The sequence below is a fragment of the Acomys russatus genome, chromosome 18 (genome assembly GCF_903995435.1).
Source record: "Acomys russatus chromosome 18, mAcoRus1.1, whole genome shotgun sequence".
Lineage (NCBI taxonomy): Eukaryota > Metazoa > Chordata > Mammalia > Rodentia > Muridae > Acomys > Acomys russatus.
In genome coordinates, this window is record NC_067154.1 from 164,452 (window position 1) to 186,651 (window position 22,200).

The 22,200-nt window shown below is 44.6% G+C and overlaps 1 protein-coding gene and 1 pseudogene across 1 annotated transcript; one reads left to right on the forward strand and one right to left on the reverse strand.

Moving 5' to 3' along the window:
- Window positions 1–6,013: 6,013 nt before the first annotated feature.
- LOC127201962 (40S ribosomal protein S15-like) lies at window positions 6,014–6,519 on the reverse strand (annotated as a pseudogene).
- A 4,944-nt stretch (window positions 6,520–11,463) lies between these two features.
- Window positions 11,464–22,172, forward strand: LOC127201964 (putative uncharacterized protein MSANTD5). Its single transcript, XM_051160572.1, has 3 exons — window positions 11,464–11,509; window positions 17,863–18,168; window positions 21,877–22,172. The coding sequence occupies exons 1-3, from the start codon at window positions 11,464–11,466 to the stop codon at window positions 22,170–22,172; spliced, it is 648 nt and encodes a 215-aa protein (XP_051016529.1).
- The last annotated feature ends 28 nt before the right edge of the window (window positions 22,173–22,200 follow it).

Sequence of the window (22,200 nt, forward strand, 5' to 3'; positions counted from 1 at the left end):
TTGTATCTATTTTAAAAAGGACCAAGTATGTGACTGGCATAGGTTATGCCTTAGTATAAGTCAGATTCTGTCAAAAACTTGGGAAAGTTTTTCAGAGTTTTTTTTTTTTTTTTTTTTTAAGTGAGTATTATTGATAAGGAATTGGTGATAAGAAAAGTAGTAGATTGGGGTTTTTTGTTTTTGTTTTTAGTATAATATTTAGGCTTTTTCTTTTTTGGTAGAGCTAAAAGGGAGCCATAAATTTGCATTTGATTTTTTTTTTTTTTTTTTTTTTTTTTAAGATGGGATCAGTTATGTAGCTATGACTATCTTGGAACTCCTTGTGAAGACCAGGCTGCCTTCTAGCTCAGAGATCCACCTGCCTCAGTCTCCCAAATGCAAGGACTAAAGGAGTGTGGCATCACACCAGGCCCCATTTGGATTTTAAGAATGCACAAAATAATTAGGAATAAAATACACAAGTGATAATTTTATACTCGCTATTCTGAATCACTAAGATGTAAGTTTCACTTACCCTTTTGGTCGTTTGTAGCCTAAGTACAAACAGGACACCTTTGTGGAGAGCTACCCAGTCTGTGGAGCCAACTGTTGATCCGCTAAGTACACAATGGGCCGTACAGCCCAGCCCTCCTCCCCAGGGTGTGGTCTGTAGCTGGACAGACTGTCAGCTAAATAGGGCTCGCCGGCCTGCCTGCCTTAAAGGACTGACCTACTAGGACCAACTCACGGCGAGACCCACTCTATCTATCTGACTGAAGAAGTTCCAGGCTCCTCTATCGACATGTTTCCAGTTCCGCCACGAGAGAGATGAAAAGTGGAAATAGCAGTTTTCCAGAGACTCGGGATTTCATTCTGTACAGATTTCTTTATGCATATCTGTCCCATTCTGCCTTTAACGGTCCCTTGTTACAAGAGCAGCGCATACGGTCATCCCCCACCCCTTCCCTATCACAAGTATCTAGGTGTTAATAAATGTTTGTTGAGGGGCTGTAGAGTTCGTTCAGTTGTTTAGAGCACTGGCTGCTCTTCCAGAGTACCTGGGTCCAAATCCCCCACCTCCATGGCAGCTCACACCTGTCTGTAACACACAGATACCCTTACACAGACATGGGTAGACCAAACACCAATGCACATAAAATAAAAATAAGTGTAAAAGTGTTGAATGAATCAACGTCTTCAATCTTGAAGTTGAACGGAAATCAAAGGAGCATTGGGAATACTGACATTTTGGGCGTGAGGGTGTGCCTGTGGGGTTGTGCCTCTGAGCATCTGTGCTGTGTGCGTCTCTCCTGACTCGTTTTGCACACTGTTGCTTCCTGAGTTCCTTGGCCTTCCATTCCAGTGACCAGGGGAGTTGGGGTACAGGCTTAGATGTAGGCACTTGGCTAGTCTGCATGGGCTCTAGAGGACTGGTTAGAAACTTAGTCCACAGCAGCCATAAATTCTTAAAGGAACAGGCATGTAGGTAGAAACGAGATAAGGACATTCTTGACACAGCTCCTTCTAACTTAGTGTTCCAGATGATACGTTATTTTTATGGTCTCAAAGTCTGAAAGACCTACCCTCTAGTTTCGAAGGGGATGATCTGTGCCTACATTTCTTTTTCAGATTCCACTTAGTTTTCTACACTGAGCTCCACCTGGGCCATATTTATGCTGTAACAGTTGTGCTTTTTTTGTTTGTTTGTTTTTGTTTTTGTTTTTTATACAAAGCTAGAATGGAATGTTTCAATCAGCCGGGTGGCTCTAATTTCCCCAAAGTGTTGAGACTCCCTGGCCCCAGCAAAAATTCCTGCGGGATTAAGAGCAATCATTATTCCAGCGCCTGCTGCCTAACACCACCTGCAAAGTGGTGGTTTCGCCCCACAATTTAAAGAACCCTGTCACACAAGCTGATGGTAGGACTGCGGCCTATTTGGGGCTTTAGGCGTGTGCCCCGGGGCCATTGTGCCGGCCTCTCTGCCAGGTGTGAAACAGGGCATCCAGACGACGCTCTTCTCGGTGATACGAAATGCCAAGTTACAAGTAACAGAGAAGTTGATCAGTATCTCCCAAAATTACGTTTCTGGGTCGGCTGATGGCTGAGTCAATAATGGTGCCTGCTTTGCGGCCTGATGACCTGGCTTAGTTCCCTTGGATCCACGTGGTAGGAGAGAGAGGACCGATGCCTGCAAGTTACCCTCTGACCTCCAGATATTCATGCTTCACATCCTCTCCCCATTTCAATCCCCACATGAAAAACAAGTAAACGTAAAACCACCTACCTCGGCACATGTTCAGGTTTTAGTAAATAGTGAGGCTGATCTGGATTGGTGCACGTGCAAAAGGAGGCTGGGAAGGGGAAGTTCAGCTTCTGCCTGGTGGGCCTTAGGGAGGTGGCCCAGGTCTCAAGCCCACTCAACTAACAAAGGCCCGGGACTAGCCTTGCGCAGAAGCTAAGAGCCTGGGACACCGGTCTGTGTTAGGCTGTACTGAGGCCTCTCCTTTTGCCCCAGGGACCAGCAAAAGCATTTTTTTTCCTCCCCACTTGACATTCATGCCCTGGGGTTCGGGGGGGGGGGGGCGGAAGCAGGGTATAGCTCTGTGGGGGTGCCGCAGCAGCAGATGCAGGGTCAATGCTGTAGCTGTTGCTATTACAGAAGACTGACTAAGTTCCCAGGATTCCCTAGCCTCTAGGGAATTCAGCGGCTGAACTGTCGCAAGAGCGACACTGCCCTTTCTCCTAAACCTGACCTTTCTCCTAAACCTGAGTTTTTCTGTAATTTGAGATGTATTCTCAGCCGTCTCCTGAGCCGTCTGGATCAGCTCAAGCAGACTCCTTGAGCTAAGAAAATGGTTCTGACACATCGGTGAACCAGAGGGTTAGCAGCTTCCTGTCTTCAGGAGGAGGATACCTGTGAGTTGTCTTTAGCACTGCTCCCCACACCCCCGCCTGGAAGGAAGGAAGGAAAATCGTTTGTTTTGCCTATAATGGATTCCTCTGAATGATGTTATCAGAAAGAGACACACGGAAGAAAAGGGAAGTGTTTTTATTTTGTAACCAAAAATCCCAGCTCCGTCGTACATTCTAGAAACTCTCAAAACCGAGGTAAATTTTACTCACAGACATTTATTTCTACAGGGGGCCAAACCTAAGAGTAGAGGTGGTTACTTAAAATCTCTGTCTTCCTGTTCCTCCTTTCCTGGAGTCTGATGCTGTGGCCCAGAAGCTTCTCTGTCCTGTTGAGTGAAATGTCTGAGACCATCATGTGGCCAAGCTTTCAACGAAACACAACAAAAGAGCTGCAGCCAGATACGGTCACAGTCATGAGAGGCTGGTGGAAAACACATTCTGGCGAACTGCATACGTCAGGGGAGCCAGGCGAAAAGGAGATTACAGAGATAGGTTTCAAGGACAGCAGGAAATTAGGTCCTAGGCAACGGATTCCAGACAGTTCTCGTTCAGCTTATCAGTATTCTACTTTAGATTTTTAAGTTTTCTGAGTCAGTATTTTGTGGAAGTAGTAAAGAATCTGTACTTGGGACTACAGGGAGAAGTATTTCTTCTCTGGATTCCCTCTCTTGTCTCCCTCTCCACTTGATCCTCCTGTTCCACCTCCGCACCCCCACCCATAACTATCTATTCTACTTCCCTTTCCTCCAGAGACCTATCTGCCCCACCCTAATCTCTTACTCTGTAGCTAACCTCTGCGGTTCTATGGATTGTAGCTTGCTTATCAGTGACTTAACAGCTAATATCCACATATAAGCGAATACACAGCAGAGTTGTCTTTCTGGGTCTTGGATACCTCACTGAGAATATTTTTTTTTCTAGTTCCATCCATTCACCTACAAATTGTATTTCCTTTTTTAACAGCTGAGTAATACTCCATTGTGTAACTACCATATTTTCTTTGTTGATTGATTCTTCTGATGAGGGACATTTAAGTTGTTTCCTATTTCTGGCTGTTATGAACAGAACGGCAACGAACACGCTTGAGGTCTCTGTGGTAGGATGAATTGTCCTTTGTGTATATGCCCAAGAGTGGTGTAGCTGGGTTTTTTTCTTATTTATTTGTTTATTTATTTATTTCTGGTTTTTCAAGGCAGATTTTCTCTTTGTAGCCCTGGCTGTCTTGGACTTGCTTTGTAGACAAGGCTGGCCTCAAATTCACAGAGACCCACCTGCCTCTGCCTCCCAGAGTGCTGGGATAAAAGGTGTGCACCAGCACGCCCAGCTTAGCTGGGTCCTGAGGAGATGCCACACTGATTTCCATAACGGTTGTACAAGCGTGAACTCCCACCAGTGAAGCCCCTGACTTCAAATCCTCTCAAGCGTATGCTGTCACTTGAGGTTTTGATCTTAGCCATTCTGACAGGTGTAGGATAAAAATCTCAAAGTAGTTTTGATTTGCATTTCCCTGATGGCTAAGGATATTTCTTATTTATTTATTTTATGTATGTGAGTGTTTTATTTGGATGTTCACCTGCAGGCCAAAAGAGGGCATCAGACCACATTATAGATGGTTGTGAGCCACCATGTGGTTTCTGAGAATTGAACTCAGGACCTCTAGAAGAGCAGCCAGTGCTCTTAACTGCTGAGCCATCTCTCCAGCCCTTGAACATTTCTTTAAGTGCCTCTCAGCCATTTGAGTTTCCTCTTTTGAGAATTCTCTGTTAAAGTCTGTATCTCGGGTTTTTTTTTGTTGTTGTTGTTTTTTTTTTTGTTTGTTTTGGTTTTTGTTTGTTTGTTTGTTTTGGTTTTTCGAGACAGGGTTTCTCTGTGTAGCCTTGGCCATCCTGGACTCACTTTGTAGACTAGGCTGGCCTCGAACTCACAGCGATCCGCCTGCCTCTGCCTCCCAAGTGCTGGGATTAAAGGCATGCGCCACCACGCCCGGCTTTGTATCTCGTTTTTTAATTGGATTCTTTTCTTGACTTTTTTTTTTTTTTTTTTTTTTTTTTGGCTATTAACCCTCTATCAGATGTGTAGTTGGCAAAATTGTTTTCCCATTCTGTAGACTGCTGCTTTGTCCAAATGATGGTGCCCTTTGCTTTACAGAAGATTTTCAGTTTCATGAGGTCCCATTTATAGCTGTTGGTCTCAGTGCCTGAGCTTCTGGTGTTGTGGTCAGAAAGTCTTCTTCTGTGTCTATGAGATCAAGACTATTTCCCACTTTCTCTTCTGTTAGGCTTGTTGTATCTGGTTTGATTGCCTGAGGTCTTTGATGAGCTTGTGGTTTGTGCAGGGTGACTAGTGTGGACCTATTTGCATTCTTCTTCATGCAGCCATCCGGTTTGACAAGCACCATTTGTTGAAGATGCTGCCTTTTTTCCACTGTGTATTGTTGGCTTTACAGCTGGATCTTCAATTCAATTTCACTGATCAATGTGTCTGTTTTGTGCCAATACCATGCTGTTTTATTAAAAAGCTCTGTAGTACAGCTAGAAATCGAGACTGGTGATACTTTCAGCAATTCTTTTACTATTCTGGATTATTTCAACTATCCTGTGTGTGTGTGTGTGTGTGTGTGTGTGTGTGTGTCTGTGTGTGTGTGTGTTTTCATATAAAGCTGAAACTTGTCTTTTGATAGCCTATGATCATATAGTGGGGGAGGAGGTCCCCTCCGTCTTAGACCTAGGGGAGGGGAATAGGATGAAAGCAGGAGGGAGGAATGGGAGTATACAAGTGATAGGATAACAATTGAGTTGTAATCTGAATAAATTAATTAAAAAACAAATAAACAAACAAACAACAACAACAACAAAAACACCATATGCCTGCCTCCCTCCCCCCCAAAAAAAAAAAAAGATTTGTGAAGAAACCAGGCATAGTGGCTCACGCCTTTAAATCCCAGCACTCGGGAAGCAGAGGCTAGCCTGGCATACAAAGTAAGTCTACACAGAGAAACCCTGTCTTAAAAAAACATATATATATTTGCGTTGGAACTGTTTTGATTTTTGTTTTTTGTTTTTGTTTGTTTGTTTGTTTTTTGTGTTGTTGTTGTTGTTGTTGTGTGTGTGTGTATTAGGGACTAAACACGAATCTTTATTAGCCATGGCTCTTTGAAGAGGATGAAGTAGAAGGAGTGGGTGGCACTGATATCAGGCCAGCTGTGCTTCATGAGCTTGTAGGTGATGGAGAACTCATCCATGTAGTGGGCGATTGTCTCTTGTTTGATCTCCACCTGGTTGAGGATCTTGCCGTTGTACACGCCCACCATGCTGCCCACCATACTGCCCACATGCTGCCCACCATCTCAGGCAGGATGACCGTGTCCCTTAGGTTGATCTTCACCACCTCTGGCTTCCTCATGGGTGGAGCCTCCTTCTTGACCTTTCTCAAGTGCTTGAGAAGTGAGTGCTGCTTCCGCCTCAGGTGAAGGTTCAGGCGCTGCCTCTGGCGGGCGCTGTACAACTGCGGCAGCTGCTCAGCTGATCCAGGTCCACACCACAGTAGGTGATTCAGCCATCTTGGCGGCTGCTTGAAAAGGAAGCGTTGGCTGCGTCTGCAGTGTTGAAACTTTGATGGGGATTGCATTGACTCTGTAGATTTCTTTTGGTAGGAGACCATTTTTATTATATTAATTCTACTGATCCATGAGTAACGGAGATATTTCTATCTTTTGATAATTTCTTCAGTGTCTTGAAATTGTTGTACAAATCTTTCACTTGCTCAGTTAGAGTTACCCCCAAGATATTTTATATTATTTGAAGCTATTGTGAAAGTCATTGTTTCCCTGTTGTTGTTTGTATACAGAACATCTATTTACTGATTTTTGTGCATTAATTTTATATCCTGCTACTCTAAGTGTTTAGGGCCACTTAAGTATACTATCATATCATTGTAAGTATTTTGACTTCTTCCGTTCTAATTTGTTCCCCCTTGATCTTCTTCAGTTGTCTTATTGCTCTAGCTAAGACTTCAAATACTATACTGACTAGGTATGAAAAGAGTGGACAACCTTGCCTTATTCCTGAATAGAACTGCTTTGAGTTTTGCTCCATTTAAGGTGATGTTGGTTATGGGCTTGCAGTAATCAACTTTTATTATGTTGAGGTATGACCCTGTCTTCCTAAATCTCTCCAGGACTTTTATCATGAAAGGGTATTGGATTTTGTCAAAGGCCTTTTCTGCATCCAATGAGATGTCAAGTGGTTTTTGTATTTCGGTTTGCTTATATATTGGCTTATATATGTTGAACCATCCCTGTATTTCTTGGATGAAGTCTCTTTGATTAGGATGGATGATCTTTTTGATGTGTTCTTGGATTCAATTTACAAGTAATTTATTACTGAGTATTTTTACATCTATGTTTATAAGAGAAATTGGTTTGTAATTCTTTTTCTTTGTTGGATCTTTATGTGGCTTGGATATCAGGATCACTGTGACCTAATATAATCAACTGGGCAATGATCCTTCTGCTTCTGTTTTGTAGACTAATTTAAGGAGTGCTTGTGTTAACTGATTTTTGAATATCTGGTAGAATTCTGTGTTAAATAAGTTTAGGCTTTTTTCTTTTCTTTTTCTTTCTTTCTTTCTTTTTTTTTTTTTTTTGTTTGTTTTTTTGTTTGTTTGTTTGTTTGTTTTTTGAGACAAGGTTTCTTTGTGTAGACTTGGCTGTCCAGGACTCACTTTGAAGACCAGGGTGGCCTCGAACTCACAGTGGTCTGCCTGCCTCTGCCTCCCTGGGTACTGGGATTAAAGGTGTGTGCCACCCCACCTGGATGATTCTTTATATTTTTTGTATTGTCTTTGTATCTCTATTTTATTGACTTTATCCTTGAATTTGATTATTTCTTTCTGTCTACTCCTTTTGAGTGTGATTATTTCTTCTCCTTTCCCTCTTCCTCCTCCTCTCCTTCTCCAGTCTTTCAGGTGTGCTACTAAATTACTAGTATGAGATCTCTTCACTTTTTTTCTATGTTTACACTCAGTGCTATGAACTTGCCTCTTAGAACCTCCTTCATTTTTTCCCATTAGCTTGGGTATGTTGTGTTTTCATTTTCATTCAATTCTATTTAATTCATTTCTTAACTTCTGTCTTGACACATTTTTCATTCAGTATTGAATTGCTCAGTTTCCACAAGTTTGTCAGTTTTCTGTTGTTTCTGATAGCCAACTTTAATCCGTGGTTGTCAAATACAGTGGATGCTATTTCAGTTTTCTAATATCTGTTGAGACTTGCTTTGTATCTAAGTAGGTGGTCAATTTTGGAGAAGTTCCATGAGGTTCTAAGAAGAAGAAGGTTTATTTGTTTGTGTTTGGGTAAAATGTGTTGCAAATATCTTTTAGGTCTATTTTGTTTGTAACATCTGTTAGCTCCAGCATTTGTTTAGATTTTGGGGTGGGGGGCATCTTGGTAACTTGTCTATTGGTGAGAGTCAGATCTGCCACTGTCAGTGTGTGAGTAGCAATATGTGACACTGAAGTAGTGTTTTCTTTTACAAGCTTCAGTGCCCTCGTGTTTGGTGCATAGATGTTAAGAATTGTAATGTTCTCTTGGTGTTTTCCTCTCTTTTTTGAGTATGTAGTGTCCTTCCCTATCTCTTCTGATTAGTTTTTGTTTTACAGTCTATTTTGTTAGATATTAAAATGTCTAAATCAGCTTGCTTCTTAACTCTATTTGCTATTAATATCTTCTTCCATCCTTTAACCCTGAGGTAATGCCTGTCCTTGATGCTAAGTCACGTTTCTTAGATGCAGAACAAGGATGGATTCTGTTTTCACATCCATTCTGTGTCTTAGTTAGAGCTTCTATTAATGTGAAAAGATTAATGACAAAGGCAACTCTTAGAAAGGAAAGCCTTTACCTGGGGCTGGCTTACAGTTTCAGAGGCTTAGTCCACTATCATCATGGCAGGAAACACAGCAGCATGCAGGCAGACATGGTGCTGGAGGAGAAGAAGCTGAGAGTTCTACATTTTGGGGTGCAGGCAGCAGAAGAAGACTGCCACACTACACCTAGCTGGAGCATATGAGCCAGCCCTTGCAGTGACACACTTCCTCCAACAAGGCCAGATCTCCTATTGGTGCCACTCCCTATGGGCCAATCAGTGGTGGGGGGCGGGGGGAGGATTCCTATACAAACCACCACAATCTGTGTCTTTTTATTGAGGAAGTGAGACAACCGATGTTGAGAGATATCAATGAGTGATGTGTATTGATTCCTGTTAGGTTGGAGTTTTCCTTCTCATACCTCTCTGTAGCGCTAGATTTGTAGACAGATATTGCTTAAATGTGGCTTATTCATGAAATGTCTTATTTTCTTCATCTATTGTGATAGAAAGTTTTGCTGGGTATAATAGTCTGTGCTGGTATCTGTGGTCTCCTAGAGTCCTCGGAACAGCTGTCTGAGCACTTTAGCATCTGCTAAGCACTTTAGCATTTGCAGTCTACATTGAGAAGTCAAGTGTTGTTCTAATAGGTATACTTTTGTATGTTACTTGGTCCTTTTATATTATAGTTTGTAGTATTCTTTCTTTATCCTATACATTTAGTGTTTTGATTATTATGTACCATGGAGACGTTTTTTTCCCTGCTCCAGTCTATTTGGTGTTCTGTATACTCCTTTTTTTTTAAATTAATTTATTTATTGTATATGAGTGCTTTATCTGCAGAAGAGGGTATCAGATCACATTATAGATGGTTGTGAGCCACCAGGTGGTTGCTGGGAATTGAACTCAGGACCTTTGGAAGAGCAGGTGGTGCTCTTAACCACTGAGCCATCTCTCCAGCCCTCTCTGTATGCTTCTTGTACCTTGATAAATATTTCCTTCTTTAGGTTGAGGAAATTTTCTTTTATGATTTTTGTTGAAAGTGCTTTCAGCCTTTGACCTAGGTTTCTTCTTCCTTCTCTTCTTGTTATCCTTAGATTTGGTCTTTTCAGCTTTCTTTTCTCCTGCTGTGACAAAATACCTGAGTGAGCCCCTAAAAAAGAGGAAGAGTTCATTTTGCGTCATAGTTGTCAGTCCAGAGACACTGGGTTCTACTACTTTGGGGTGACACAGTACGTCACAGTGGAAGCATGTGGATGAAGAAGCTGCTCCCCTCACGATGGCCAGCATTCCAATCATCTCTTCAGTGGCCTGGCTTCTTTTTCCCAGGCCCCACTTTCCAAAAACATTAAGCTGAGTCTGAGATTCTGAACACATGGACCTTTGGTGAACCTTTCAGATGCATGCCATGGCTCCTGAGAATTCCCAAGTGACTTTCAGGGAGGCCATTTTGTTAGCTCCCAGTGGTGTGGCCGAATACCAGTAAGAGGTAACTTAAGAAGGAAAGCTAATTCTAGCTCACAGTCCTAGGGGATGCATGCATCAAGGTGAGGACCACATACAGCAGAGGATGGTAGCCACTGGTCAGAGTACATCCACTAGGCTGGGCTATAGCATCCAAGGCTCATTTCCAGTGGTCCACCTCCTCCAACACAGCTCCACCACCTACATGTTCCATAACCTTCCCAAGAAGTATTACCAGCTGGGGACCAAGTGCCTCTTGGGAAATGTCAGTGAGTAACTTCAAAATGGGGCCTTAAAATATGAACCTGCAGGGGCTGGAGAGATGGCTCTGTGGTTAAGAGCACTAATTATTCTTCCAGAGGTCATGAGTTCAATTCCCAGCAACCGCATGGTGGCTCACAACCATCTATAATGTGATCAGATGTCCTCTTCTGGCCTGCAGGTGTACATACAGGCAGAACACTGTATACATAATAATAAATAAATAAATCTTTTAAAAAAATGAACCTGGGCAGTTTGCTCAAGATAGGCCAAAGAGAGAACAGTTCACAGAGAGAGAGAGAGAGAGAGAGAGAGAGAGAGAGAGAGAGAACAGGTAAAGGACTAAGGAGAAATAGAGAAACAGAGAATAGGGGCTGGCAGGAAAAGACTCTGAGTGGGGGAGGGTGGAATTTCAGACTGTAGGCTTGGAATTACAGGCTTGTGCTCAAGGCTTGCTCGCCTGACCATGGTACTACTGGAAGGTGGAGGAACTTTTGGGAGGTGGGATCTAGACAGGTCATTGAGGGTACACTTTTGGAAGGGAAATGCAGACTCCAGTTTCCTAGCTGGCAGGAGCGGAACAGGGTTCTGCCACATGCTCTTACCACAATGTTCAGTGCTGTCCCAGGACCACAGTGATGGAAGGCTGACATCGCTGAGAGGGTTTGTGAAAGCAACCCTTTTAAACCCTCTTGGAAACATCATAGTAATGGAAACTTAGCAGTGTCACTTAAGGTTTTGTTGTTGTTGCTGTTGTTTTGGTAGTTTTGCTTTTGTTTTTGTTTTTTCATTGAGACAGGGTTTCTCTGTGTAGCCCTGGCTGTTCTTGGATTTTCTCTGTAGACCAGGCTGGCAGAGGCAGGCACCTCTGCCTCCCGAGTGCTGAGATTAAAGATGTGCGCCACCACTGCCTGACATCACTTAAGTTTCGATACAAGCTTCCACCAACTCCAAGAATGGACCCTCAGTCCGGTTTCTGGACATGTCGGGGTTTGGAATCAGGGTAGCTGAGCAAAGCTCTAGGGAAGGTGAGAGAAGAGGTGAACTGATCATAAAGACAAGGCCTGGAAGAAGGTGAGAGCTGAGCCTGGTCACACAGTTAGCAAGTAGGTCAAGAGAGGCTATCAGGTTATAAACAGGAAGTGCAAAGGGACCGAATCCTGCTACCACCTAGGCTGTGCGATGCTGTGTGGGTGCTGCCACACTCATCAGCCTAGTGCCTATGGTGACTCCCTATGCCAGAGGCAGAACTGAGTGTCTGCATAAGAGACCGGTTGGCAGGGGCTAGAGAGATGGCTCAGTGGTTAAGAGCACTGCCTGCTCTTCCAAAGGACCTGGGTTCAATTCCCAACACCCACATGGCAGTTCACAACTGTCGGTAACTCCAAGATCTGACACCCTCACACCAATGCACATAAATTAAAATTAAAAATATGAAAAGGAGACTGGTTGGCTATCATGTCTAAAGCACCCAGGAAAAGCCTGCGGAGCCCTGGATCCCAGGCTGGTTGGACAGCTGTGCGCTTATTTTAACTACATGGTTTGTCCTTTCAACCTGGGCTAACTGTGATGCATTTTCAAAACATTTTGTGGAAGTCGGAGTTTTCCATCAAGTGGTGTTGGCTGGGCTCCAGCTTGTTTCTATTCATGTGAAGGCAGAGCTGGACAGGCACATGGTGTGACAACTCTCAGACCTTGCTTTTGTTTCTGGCCAATCCCTGGCCCTTTTAAGCAGCACAATAAAAGTGCTGCAGTCAGCAGGGTCAAGCAGGATAGCCAGAGAGAAATGTGAAAACGAGATTATGGGCTGTGATTAGAGGCAGGGACGGGTGCTGAATGTCTTTCACCACGTGGTGTGAGCTAAGGCCACCGTTTGTCATAAAACAAACTGCCTAGTGCTCAGGAGTAGAGAATAGATGACAACTGCACTTTAGCATGCTTTGTTCAAGTAAACGAGCCACCGTTGTTTTGGAAAACAGAGACCAAGCTTACAAACAGTGAAGGAATTTCCACATTTTCATACTTTTGTGCTTCTAGAGGGTTTGGATTCCTTTGGGGGTCTCTTACGAGTCTATACATTGTATAGGAGCCTCCATGCAAGCCAGTTAACATGAGCTGGGGTCAGTGGCTATCTCACAGCTGAGACTGGAGATAGGTAGGGTCCTCAGGGGCTGAGATGGGGGACTGTCTTCCTGAAGAGCAATTCTGTAATGTGCAACCTAGACTTAATCTCCTTCCCTTGAGCAACTCCCTCCCAGGTAGCCAGCCATCCTGAAGAAATAATCAGTGTGGGCTGGGGAGATGGCTCAGCAAGTATCAGGATTGGAGTGTGGACCCCAGGAAACCATGTACATGTCTGGGGAGCAGGATGGGTCACCTGTAACACCAGCGTCTGAAGGCAGAGGTCCCCACCTGAGTAAGCTGCCCAGCGAGACTGGCCACAACCCTGAGATCCTGGTTTTGCTGAGCGATTATAACTCCATGAATAAAGGGGAAGAGACATTGTGGCTGATTTTCCACATCACCTTTAAGCCTCTGCCCTGGATGACATGAACATACTCCCATCCCACATGCAAACATACATGTGTGCACACACATATGTGCATCACACACAGAGGAAGAAATGGGGGCAAGGGGAAAAGAAAAGATGTGTGTACAAAATTAGCTTGTGATTAAGGAAATTGGCATATGGTGAAATGGCGGATCTGCTTTTTTATTTTGTTGTTGCTGGGTTTTGAGGCAGTGCCTCGCATGTTAGCTTGGGCTATCTTCAGACTGCTCTGTAGCCTAGGCTGGCCAGATCTTGGTGCTCCTGCCTCAACCTGCTCAGCACCTGGATTGCAGGTGTGAGGGCACACCTGACTTAAACAATGGGATCTTAGATGCTTTTGATAGTGCAGATTTGAAGAAGAAAATGTACTAACACAGAGAAAGTTCATAACAGAATAGAAAATATAGAAGAACTATGAATGACCCAGATTCTGTGTGGATGTACAAGTAGGAGATAACACAAACTGAAAGCAGAGATGACCAGTGAAGAGTAAGATAAACAGCTCCTTCATGGCTCCTTCATGCCTTCATGTCTGTACCTCCACGACAGCAAGTCTTGATGTAGTGTTTTACTTGTGATGAGGGGACATGGATTTCACTGGGTTTTGAAACCATTGATGGGATCTTTCATTAGACAATTTATTCTCTTCTCAAATATTGTCCCTGCCCCTGACTGCCTCCTTCCCTTCTAGCATGGTAGCATGGGGTGACGGTGTGTGTGTGTGTGTGTGTGTGTGTGTGTGTGTGTGTGTGTGTGTGTGTGTTTGGTTTTTTGTTTTGTTTTTCATAACAAGGTTTCTCTGTTTAGCCTTGGCTGTCCTGGAACTCACTCTGTAGAACAGCCTGGCTTCAAACTCACAGAGATCCACCTGCCTCTGCTGGGATTAAAGGTATGCGCCACCACCATGGTGCCATTCTTAGATTTCTTTATCAGTGACACTCAAAGGGACCTCAAATTCTCCTATATTTCTTCTCTTTCCTTCTAATTTGAGTTTTATTCAGGAAAATTTCTTTGACTTGTTTACTTGAAATATATATATTATGTTAAAAACCTGCAAGAAGGAAGCTTTTGCTCATTGCCTGGATGATGTCACCTAGATAGCAAGTCCACTAATAACTGGAATTGGAGCCTACTTTTTGGAATTCTAGTGTCTACTGAGGACAGCTGAAACATCCTGCCTTTGGCAATAAAAAACTACTGGAGTTTTGGACTCTCCATTTGTAGACCACCATTCTGGATTAGCTGAACCACAGCCTGTAAATCCTTCTAATAGATACCCTTTACCTATACATATATTCATCCATCCTGTAAGATCGGTTACTCTAGAGGGCTCCTAATAATACACCAGGCATAGCTATATGAAGTTATCAAAAGAATTATCGAGACTTGCTATGAAGTTTAGAATTCAGTGTCAGAAAAGACAGGGTTGTCATGGGACATTGGCTGCCTAGGAAGGCTATGCTGATAGTGGCCACACCCTAACTCCTTCACATGGAGGAATTCACACACCTTTAATTCCAGCACTCAGGGAGGCAGAGTCAGCCGGATATCTGTGAGTTGGAGGCCAGCCTGTTCTACAAAGTGAGTCCAGGGCAGCCAAGGCTACACAGAGAAGCTTTGCACAGCTGCTGGGCCTGTAGATGGGCAGACATCCCAGACCCCTGAGGGTGTATCAAGAGTTCAAGGCCACCCTGTGCTTCTGCATGCCTCCCAGTTGACTTTCTCTGGTCCAGGCACTTAACATCCATATTGAAATCTCTCACTAAACTCCATCTCTCCTGTTTTCTATGCGCCAGTGGCTTTCTCTCCACTGTGACCTGACCTGAGTGTGTGCCGAGCGATCTAGGCAGGAAGCCAGAAGTTCATGCCCATCCTTGTTTTCAAAGCGGGTTTCAGGATAGCTGCAGATACACGAGACACTGTCAAAACAGACCGAAACCAAGAAAACCCAGCGACAAACAGAATAACATAATTCCCTATTCTTGAAAATTAATGACATGGGTTTCTATTCCCACTACTCATCCATGTTGCCCCTCAGTCTCCTTTGCATGAAAGTGATCACAGTGGCAAGCCCCTCCATCACATCTGCTGGAGCAGAAGTTCTCAACCTTGCTAGTGCTGGGACCCTTTGACACAGTTCCTCAGGCTGTGGGGACCCCAAACCAGAAGATCATTTCTGTTCCTAATTTATTGCTGTAACTTTGCTACTATTTTGAATTGTAACATAAATGTCTGATATTTCCAATGGTGCTAGGTGACCCCTGTGAAAGGGTCCTTCAACCTCTATACGGGTCTTGACCCACAGTTTGAGAAACACTGTGCTAGACTAAGCTGCTGTGTGCTTCTGAGGGACAGAGAAACGTGCAGGACGCAGGGGTTCGGGCTGCAGCAGTGCTCAGACAACAGGAGAGACAGTAGGGTTTGAGGCCTGGGCCTGAGCTCACATATCCATTGTGGCCTTCACCATAGCTGTCCCCACTGCCCCACCACTCCTGCCTCTCCCACAGGCCGTGCTCTCCTGTTCTCCTGTCTCCTCCTCTGCTTCCCTTTTCTCTTTGTGCCTCTTGGAGAAGAACTTCCCAGGCTCCACTTTCCCAATTATTATGGCTTAGCTACAGTCTTAGAAAACTGTAATGGATTAAAAACAAAAAATTCTGTATGTCTCAGGGTTTCAATCAAAGTTTACACTAAGTGAGGATATTTGGCAAATGTTTTAAACTATTAAACTGACCAGCCATGGAGGACCACACCTTTAATCCCAGCACTGCGGAGGGGGAGCTAGAGGAAAGCTAATCACTGTGATGTCCTGAACAGTTTGGTTTAAATTTTAGTGAGTTCCAGGATGACCAGGACTATGTAAAGAACCCCTGTCTCTAAAAAGAAACCTAAATTAGTTGACCTTGGTTTTACTTAGATTCTTTGAGTATTTCAATTGCGACTCCGTTGTCAGGCCCAAGAGGTCCAGAACTCTGGCTCCTGCCTCAGCCTCCTGAGATGGGATTAAGAGCTCAGGCTTACCCTCTGCTGGCCCACCCTAACATCCTGTAGCCTGGGCCTACTCCACTCACATCCCAGAGATTTATAAAGGGACGCTTCTCCACAGGGTTCTCAGACTTGTAGAAGTGAACACAGCTCTCCGTCCACACTCCAGACTCTGGTGTGCCCATCAAGACACAGCAGATCCTAGTTCCCAACTCGGTGGAGCAAAGGAAGCCCAGGAGCCAAAAATGCAAGTGAGTTGGGGGATCCACTCTTGTGTTTTCTGGAGCATGGCTGTGCTGTTGTCTTCAACTCATTTCAGAAGGCTTACAGACTCAGAGTGTGTCTCTGCGGTGCTTCTCCACTCCACTTGGATGTGAGGTCATCGGGTCCTCATAGGAAGCCTCCTGGAATGTACTGGTACTGTGTTCATTGTGCACCCAAGGGAATGTATATGGCAAAACATCATTAAATGCCTTGAATGGGAACACATCTGCAATTTGCAGAGGCACAAGAGGCTGCACTAAACTTGGTCTTGGGTTATTTTTTTGTCTTTAGTTTGTTAAGGCATCATCTTATTGATCCAAGGCTAGCCCACAAGCCATTATGTAGCCAAGAATGACCCTAAAAGTCTGAGCCTTCTTATGCCTCTTAAGAAAGAGCTGGGATCATGGCGACCCACCAAACACCCTTGTTATGTGATACGGGCTGGAGAAATACTGGTTCACAAAGTTTGTCTGATCCCTTAGTATGCTTGAATAGTTGGAGTTCATTATTATGAGATTTTAAATTGGATTTTTAGCTCATGGAAAACAGAAAGGAGATTGGGGAGAAAGTGAGCTAGAGAGAGAGGCTGAGGTCTTCTCAAAGGAGAGGTGCTTCTGTTTCTTATCTTTCACTCCATCAAGGGCACCTACACTATTCACTGGAGTTTTTCCCTGGTTAAACTTGAGGACCAGCTTACCCATTAGGTGACAATGAGCCAGCACCTGGAGGGCAGGACTGAAGACTCCATTGTTTTGCTAATGCTGCAAGAGGCAAGCTCCTGAGTCCTTGCACATCACAGAGACAGAGATTCCCATTGCATAAGAACTGTTTTAATATTTTATGTATCCATTTTGGCACAGAGAGAAGCAAGCCAAGTCCAAAGACCCAGAAACACCCAAGGAGCCAACGTGCAACGGGGGCAGAGGCAGGAAGACCAAAGGGCCTCAGGTATGCAGAGTCAAGTCTGTGCTCAAACCAAACTCTTCTTATGTATTTCTTTATTCTGTGGCTTGTGAGTATATGCAAGATCCCAGATGCCCACAGCTGTGACAAGGGTAGACTGACACTCTGTGGTGCCAGGTCTCTGCCCTCACAGAAGACCCAAAGTTTGAGAAACTGTGAGAGCCTCCCTGGGTCAGAGGTGGTCCTGAGTCCATGTAGGCACAACATTCCTGGGTAGCACTTATCCTGTGAGATACCTTTGCATCCTGAGATGTAGTTTCTAAAACTGAAGACACATACATTGTCCTGGTGTGTGTACTCCTTGGTGTTAAGAGCAGGGTAGCCAGGTGTGGTGGCGCATACCTGTAATCCCAGTACTCGGAAGGCAGAGGCAGGTGGATCACTGAGAGTTTGAGGCCAGCCTGGTCTACAAAGTGAGTCCAGGACAGCCAAGCCTACACAGAGAAACCCTGTCTCAAAAAACAAAAACAAACAAAAAAGAGCAGTGTAGATGTTGAGTCCTGGGCTGGTGGACATAGTCTGTTGGTGGCTGCTCAGTGTGCAGGAAGAATCCCTAAGAAAGGTTCAGATGAACTTCTGCATGGTGTCAAAACACTCATCATGCCCCTCTGTCCCTACCAGGTCCTTCCCATGGCCCATGGACTGATCTTGAAATCAGGGTCTTCCTGCAGGAGTGGGAAGTAGTTGAGCAGGAAGTTGGCCACCCAGGCGGGAAGATCCACAAGAAGACCAGACTGATTTGCCAGCGCCTTGGTCAACGGGGCCTGAAGAAGAGTGGTAAAAGCTGTTTGGATCTGCTGCTCACCATGCAGAATTTGCACAAGACTCTCTGTAACGAGAGACCAGGGATTGAACCCTTGTTCTCTCCTTATGCAGAGGCCCTGTACAGGATCCTGGGCCCCAGGGACCCGAGAAGCCAAATGCCAGGTTAGTGTCTTCTGTGTAGACTGTTGAGGTCCTGTAGAGAGTGGCATCAGCTGGCCTGTCCTTCATGAGCACAGAGCAGAGCACACAGTGGAGGGAAGCCCCTTTCCCACAGGCCTCTATAGCACATAGCAGGAAAGTCTGGCCTCTCTCTGGGTCATTTTTCTGTCACCCTAAGGGGATGGAATTTGGACTAGTACATAGTTGACTATGACAAACAGACCAGCAGGTTACTTAGCCTGATTCAGGGAGAGGGAGGGTGCCATGCTTATGACTATAAAAGGAACCTTTACTCTCCTGGCTCAGCTGTTGTCTGGGAGGCTTACTGCCTCCTGCTGCCTAGGCCTGCTGTAGGCTGCAAACAATCCAACCCAGGCCTAGAATGTTTTCAGCCTCTGACACCTCCTGCTTAGGCAGCTCACCCTTCCTTGTTCTTTCTGAGCTCTGGCTAGTTCAACTCAGCTGTTCTGCCTCAAACTCCTCTCCCAGTCAACTCATTTAATCTGGCTTCTCTCTAGATTTGCCCAGAATTGCTCTGCTTGGCCTCAAACTAACTCAGCGATCTGCTCTAAACTTAACTGGCTCCTTCTCATTCTCTTGCTTGTTCAGTCTTCACCAGAGTTCAGTTTCTGTAACCCATCTCTCTATTACTGTGCTAGTAAAATTGCCTCCCAAGTAGCTTTCCTTTCCTCTCTCTTCTCGTGAGAGTTTGGCATGTTCTTTTCTGTCAAATCCTCTCCGATTAGTAACTTTCTTTTTCTGCCACTCAATGATATATCAATGTTTCCTTCTACAAACTAATTTTACCTCTGTTGTTTGGGATTAAAGGCATGTACCACTATGCCTGGGCCTAAGCTTTTCTTTACCTGATATTGCTCTATACCAGGCTGGCCTTGAACTCAGATCTGTTTGCCTCTGTCTCCTGGATCAAAGGCATGTTTATATTCCAGCCAGAAACAATTATCAATCCCACAATCTTAACAGCCCAAATGTCCTTATGAAGATCCACTGGGCCACTGATGCGATGGTCCTCCATAACTGCAGTCCTGATCGTCTGTCCTTCAGCAACAGCCTATTTCAGCACCATGGTTTTCCGGTCTGCCAGTCTAATGAACTATGTGTCCTTCTTCAGCTGCTTCGTTAAGCTGTCTTCACGCAGAGGGATTTACTTTCTGTACCATTTCCTTGAGTCACGACTTTCATTTGGAAGCCCCGCCCTCCTCTCTCTCTCTCTCTCTCTCTCTCTCTCTCTCTCTCTCTCTCTCTCTCTCTCTCTCTCTCTCTCTCTCTCTCCTCCTCCTCCTCCTCCTCCTCCTCCTCCTCTTTCCCTGAAACAGGGTTTCTCTGTGTAGCCTTGGCTGTCCTGGCTGTAGAACAGGTTAGCCTCTAACTCACAGAGATCTGCCTGCCTCTGACTCTTTTAGTGCTGGGATTAAGGGTGTGTTCCACCATACCCAGTTTTGGGAGCTTCTTTTATTTGTATTGAATCTCTATCAATTTTGATGCAACCCATAGACAAAACCTCTTTCCCAACATAACATATTCCCTGAGTTCTATTCTGATGTTAAAACATCTTTAAAGAATAGAGGTTGATTTAATTCAGTAGTTTTTTTTTCTATTATCCAATATCTTTCAGCTAATCTTATTTCCTCTTTCTGTTTATCAAGATACAATTAGGCCTTTATGAATACACACATAAACTAGACATTTAGGCAGTCGCATTCCAGCTCGATTCCAGTGAGCCAGGCCGCTGCTGCTGCTGTTTCTTCTCCTCCTCCTCCTCCTCCTCCTCCTTCTTCTTCTTGATTTTTCTTATTTATTTATTATTTATTTGCATTGGTGTTTGGCCTGCATGTATGTCTGTGAGAGGGTATCAGATCTTCTGGAACTGGAGTTACAGACAGCTGTGAGCTGCCATATGGGTGCCGGGAATTGAACTCAGGACTCCTGGAAGAGTAGCCAGGGCTCTTAACGACTGAGCCATCTCTACAGCCCTTTTTTTGATTTTTCAAGATAGGATTTCTCTGTGTAGTCCTGGCTGTCCTGAAACTTGCTCTGTAGACCAGGCTGCCTTGAACTCTCAGAGATCTGCCTCCCAAGCGCTGTGATTAAAGGAGTGCACCATCACTGCTCAGCTGAGCCAGGCTTCTTACCTGTTGTCAACGGGCTGCCTACCTTGACTGTCAAATTCATTAGGTTCATAATCAAGCATTTACTGTCCTCTTAGTTCCTCTGTCTCATTTCTCAAGCCTTTGCATTATCATAGCTACATTTTCTTGTGTATAGATATTTTTTCAACCTCTTATAAGAGGAAAAATATAAAGATTGCAATTGACAGTAGAAAGAAGTTTACTCCAGTGGTCACAATTTCAATGAATACTTCAATGGCTTTTTCAAGTAACATTTCTATCCCCTTAACTTCTACCCTTGTTTTCAAGGGATCTGAAATGGAGTTTCCCATTTTTTATGCAGGGAAAGTCTGTCTGTATAATTAAAATGGTCTTTTGACATGGCTTCCTGTGTCACTGTCTGAGAGGCTCCTGCGTCTTCTTTGCTCTGGGCTCAATGATTCCACTGCTCCGAGATTGCCCGAGTCTCTCTGGGCATCTAGCCAAATTCTAAGAACTGAATGTTCCTCTGGAGGTGACCTCAGGTGAATTTCTTCTTTGCAGCTTTCTGTCAGATGTCCTCTGCTTCTGCAACGTTTATGGGCTTTCTTCTTCTTCAGTCACGTTGGATTTTCTTACCAACCACATGGAGCACCACATGTAAAAGGAACTTCGTTCTCCTGGCTGAATGTCGTCGGGGAGGCTGACTGCCTCTGTCTGCTAATGTAGGCCTAGTCTTGGAAGCTTCTAGAGACTTACTGCTTAATAAGCTCACCCTTGCTTGTTCTTTCTGAGCTCTGGCTGGTTCAACTCAGTGTTCTGGCTCAAAGTCTTCTCCCAGCTGACTTCTTTAATCTGGCTTCTCTTTGGGCCAGGAATTACTCTGCTTGGCCTCAAACTAACTCCAGCAATCTTTCCTTTTCTTTCTTTCTTTTTTTTTGGGGGGGGGCGGGGGAGGTTTTGAAGCAGGGTTTCTCTGTGTATCCTTGGCTGTTCTAGACTCACTTTGTAGACCAGGTTGGCCTTGAACTCACAGCAATCCGCCTGCCTCTGCCTCCTGTACACCACCATGCCTGGATCCAGCAATCTTTTCTAATCTTCTGGTTCCTTCTTGTTTTCTGGCTCATTCCATCTTCACCCGAGTTCTCTCTCTGTAACTCATCTCTCTATTACTGTCCTGGCAAAACTTCCTCCTCTCTCTGCAAAACTGCTTCTTAAGTAGCTTCCCTTTCGTCTCTCCTCTCATGAGAGTTGGGCATATCCTAGTCTGTCAAATCTCTATTGAGTCACCTTTTCTGCCACTCAATTAGACATCACTTTCAAACATGGGTGCTCCCTTCTACAAACTCACTTTACCTTTGTTTGGCATTAAAGGCATGCACCAGCACACCTGGGCCTAAGCTTCTCTTTATCCAATATTTGCTCTATACCACGTTGGCCTTGAACTCAAGTCTGTTTGCCTCTGTCTCTTGGATTAAAAGAGTGTTGGTATTCCAGCCAGATCACACAGATCTAGATTTTTGGATGTGATCTCTTGTCAGAACAGCCATGTTCTGAGTTAACATTCCTCTACATATGATCTTTCTGTTTCTTCTCCTCTCAGATCCTCCCTATGATGGGGCTGGTAACCCCCAGCTTCCCACGTACCCTCAACCTCCCACGGAGTTGCCATCTTCTGTGTGCCAGCCTTGTGGTTACAGCATCCCTGTGCCTTCTGGAGAGTTTCAAGGGAAGGCAACACCAACGGTGTCCACAGAGGATTCACTGGTTCCCAGATGGGAGCCCTGGAGCCCCAGCTATCCTTTGATGGTTCCACCCCTACTTCCTGCCTCTGTCCCTGAAGACACCAGCCCACAGCACTCGTGGTCATCTTCTGATGCCAACCCAGGTCCTTCATGAGGACAAGTAGAAGCCAAGAGTGGTGACG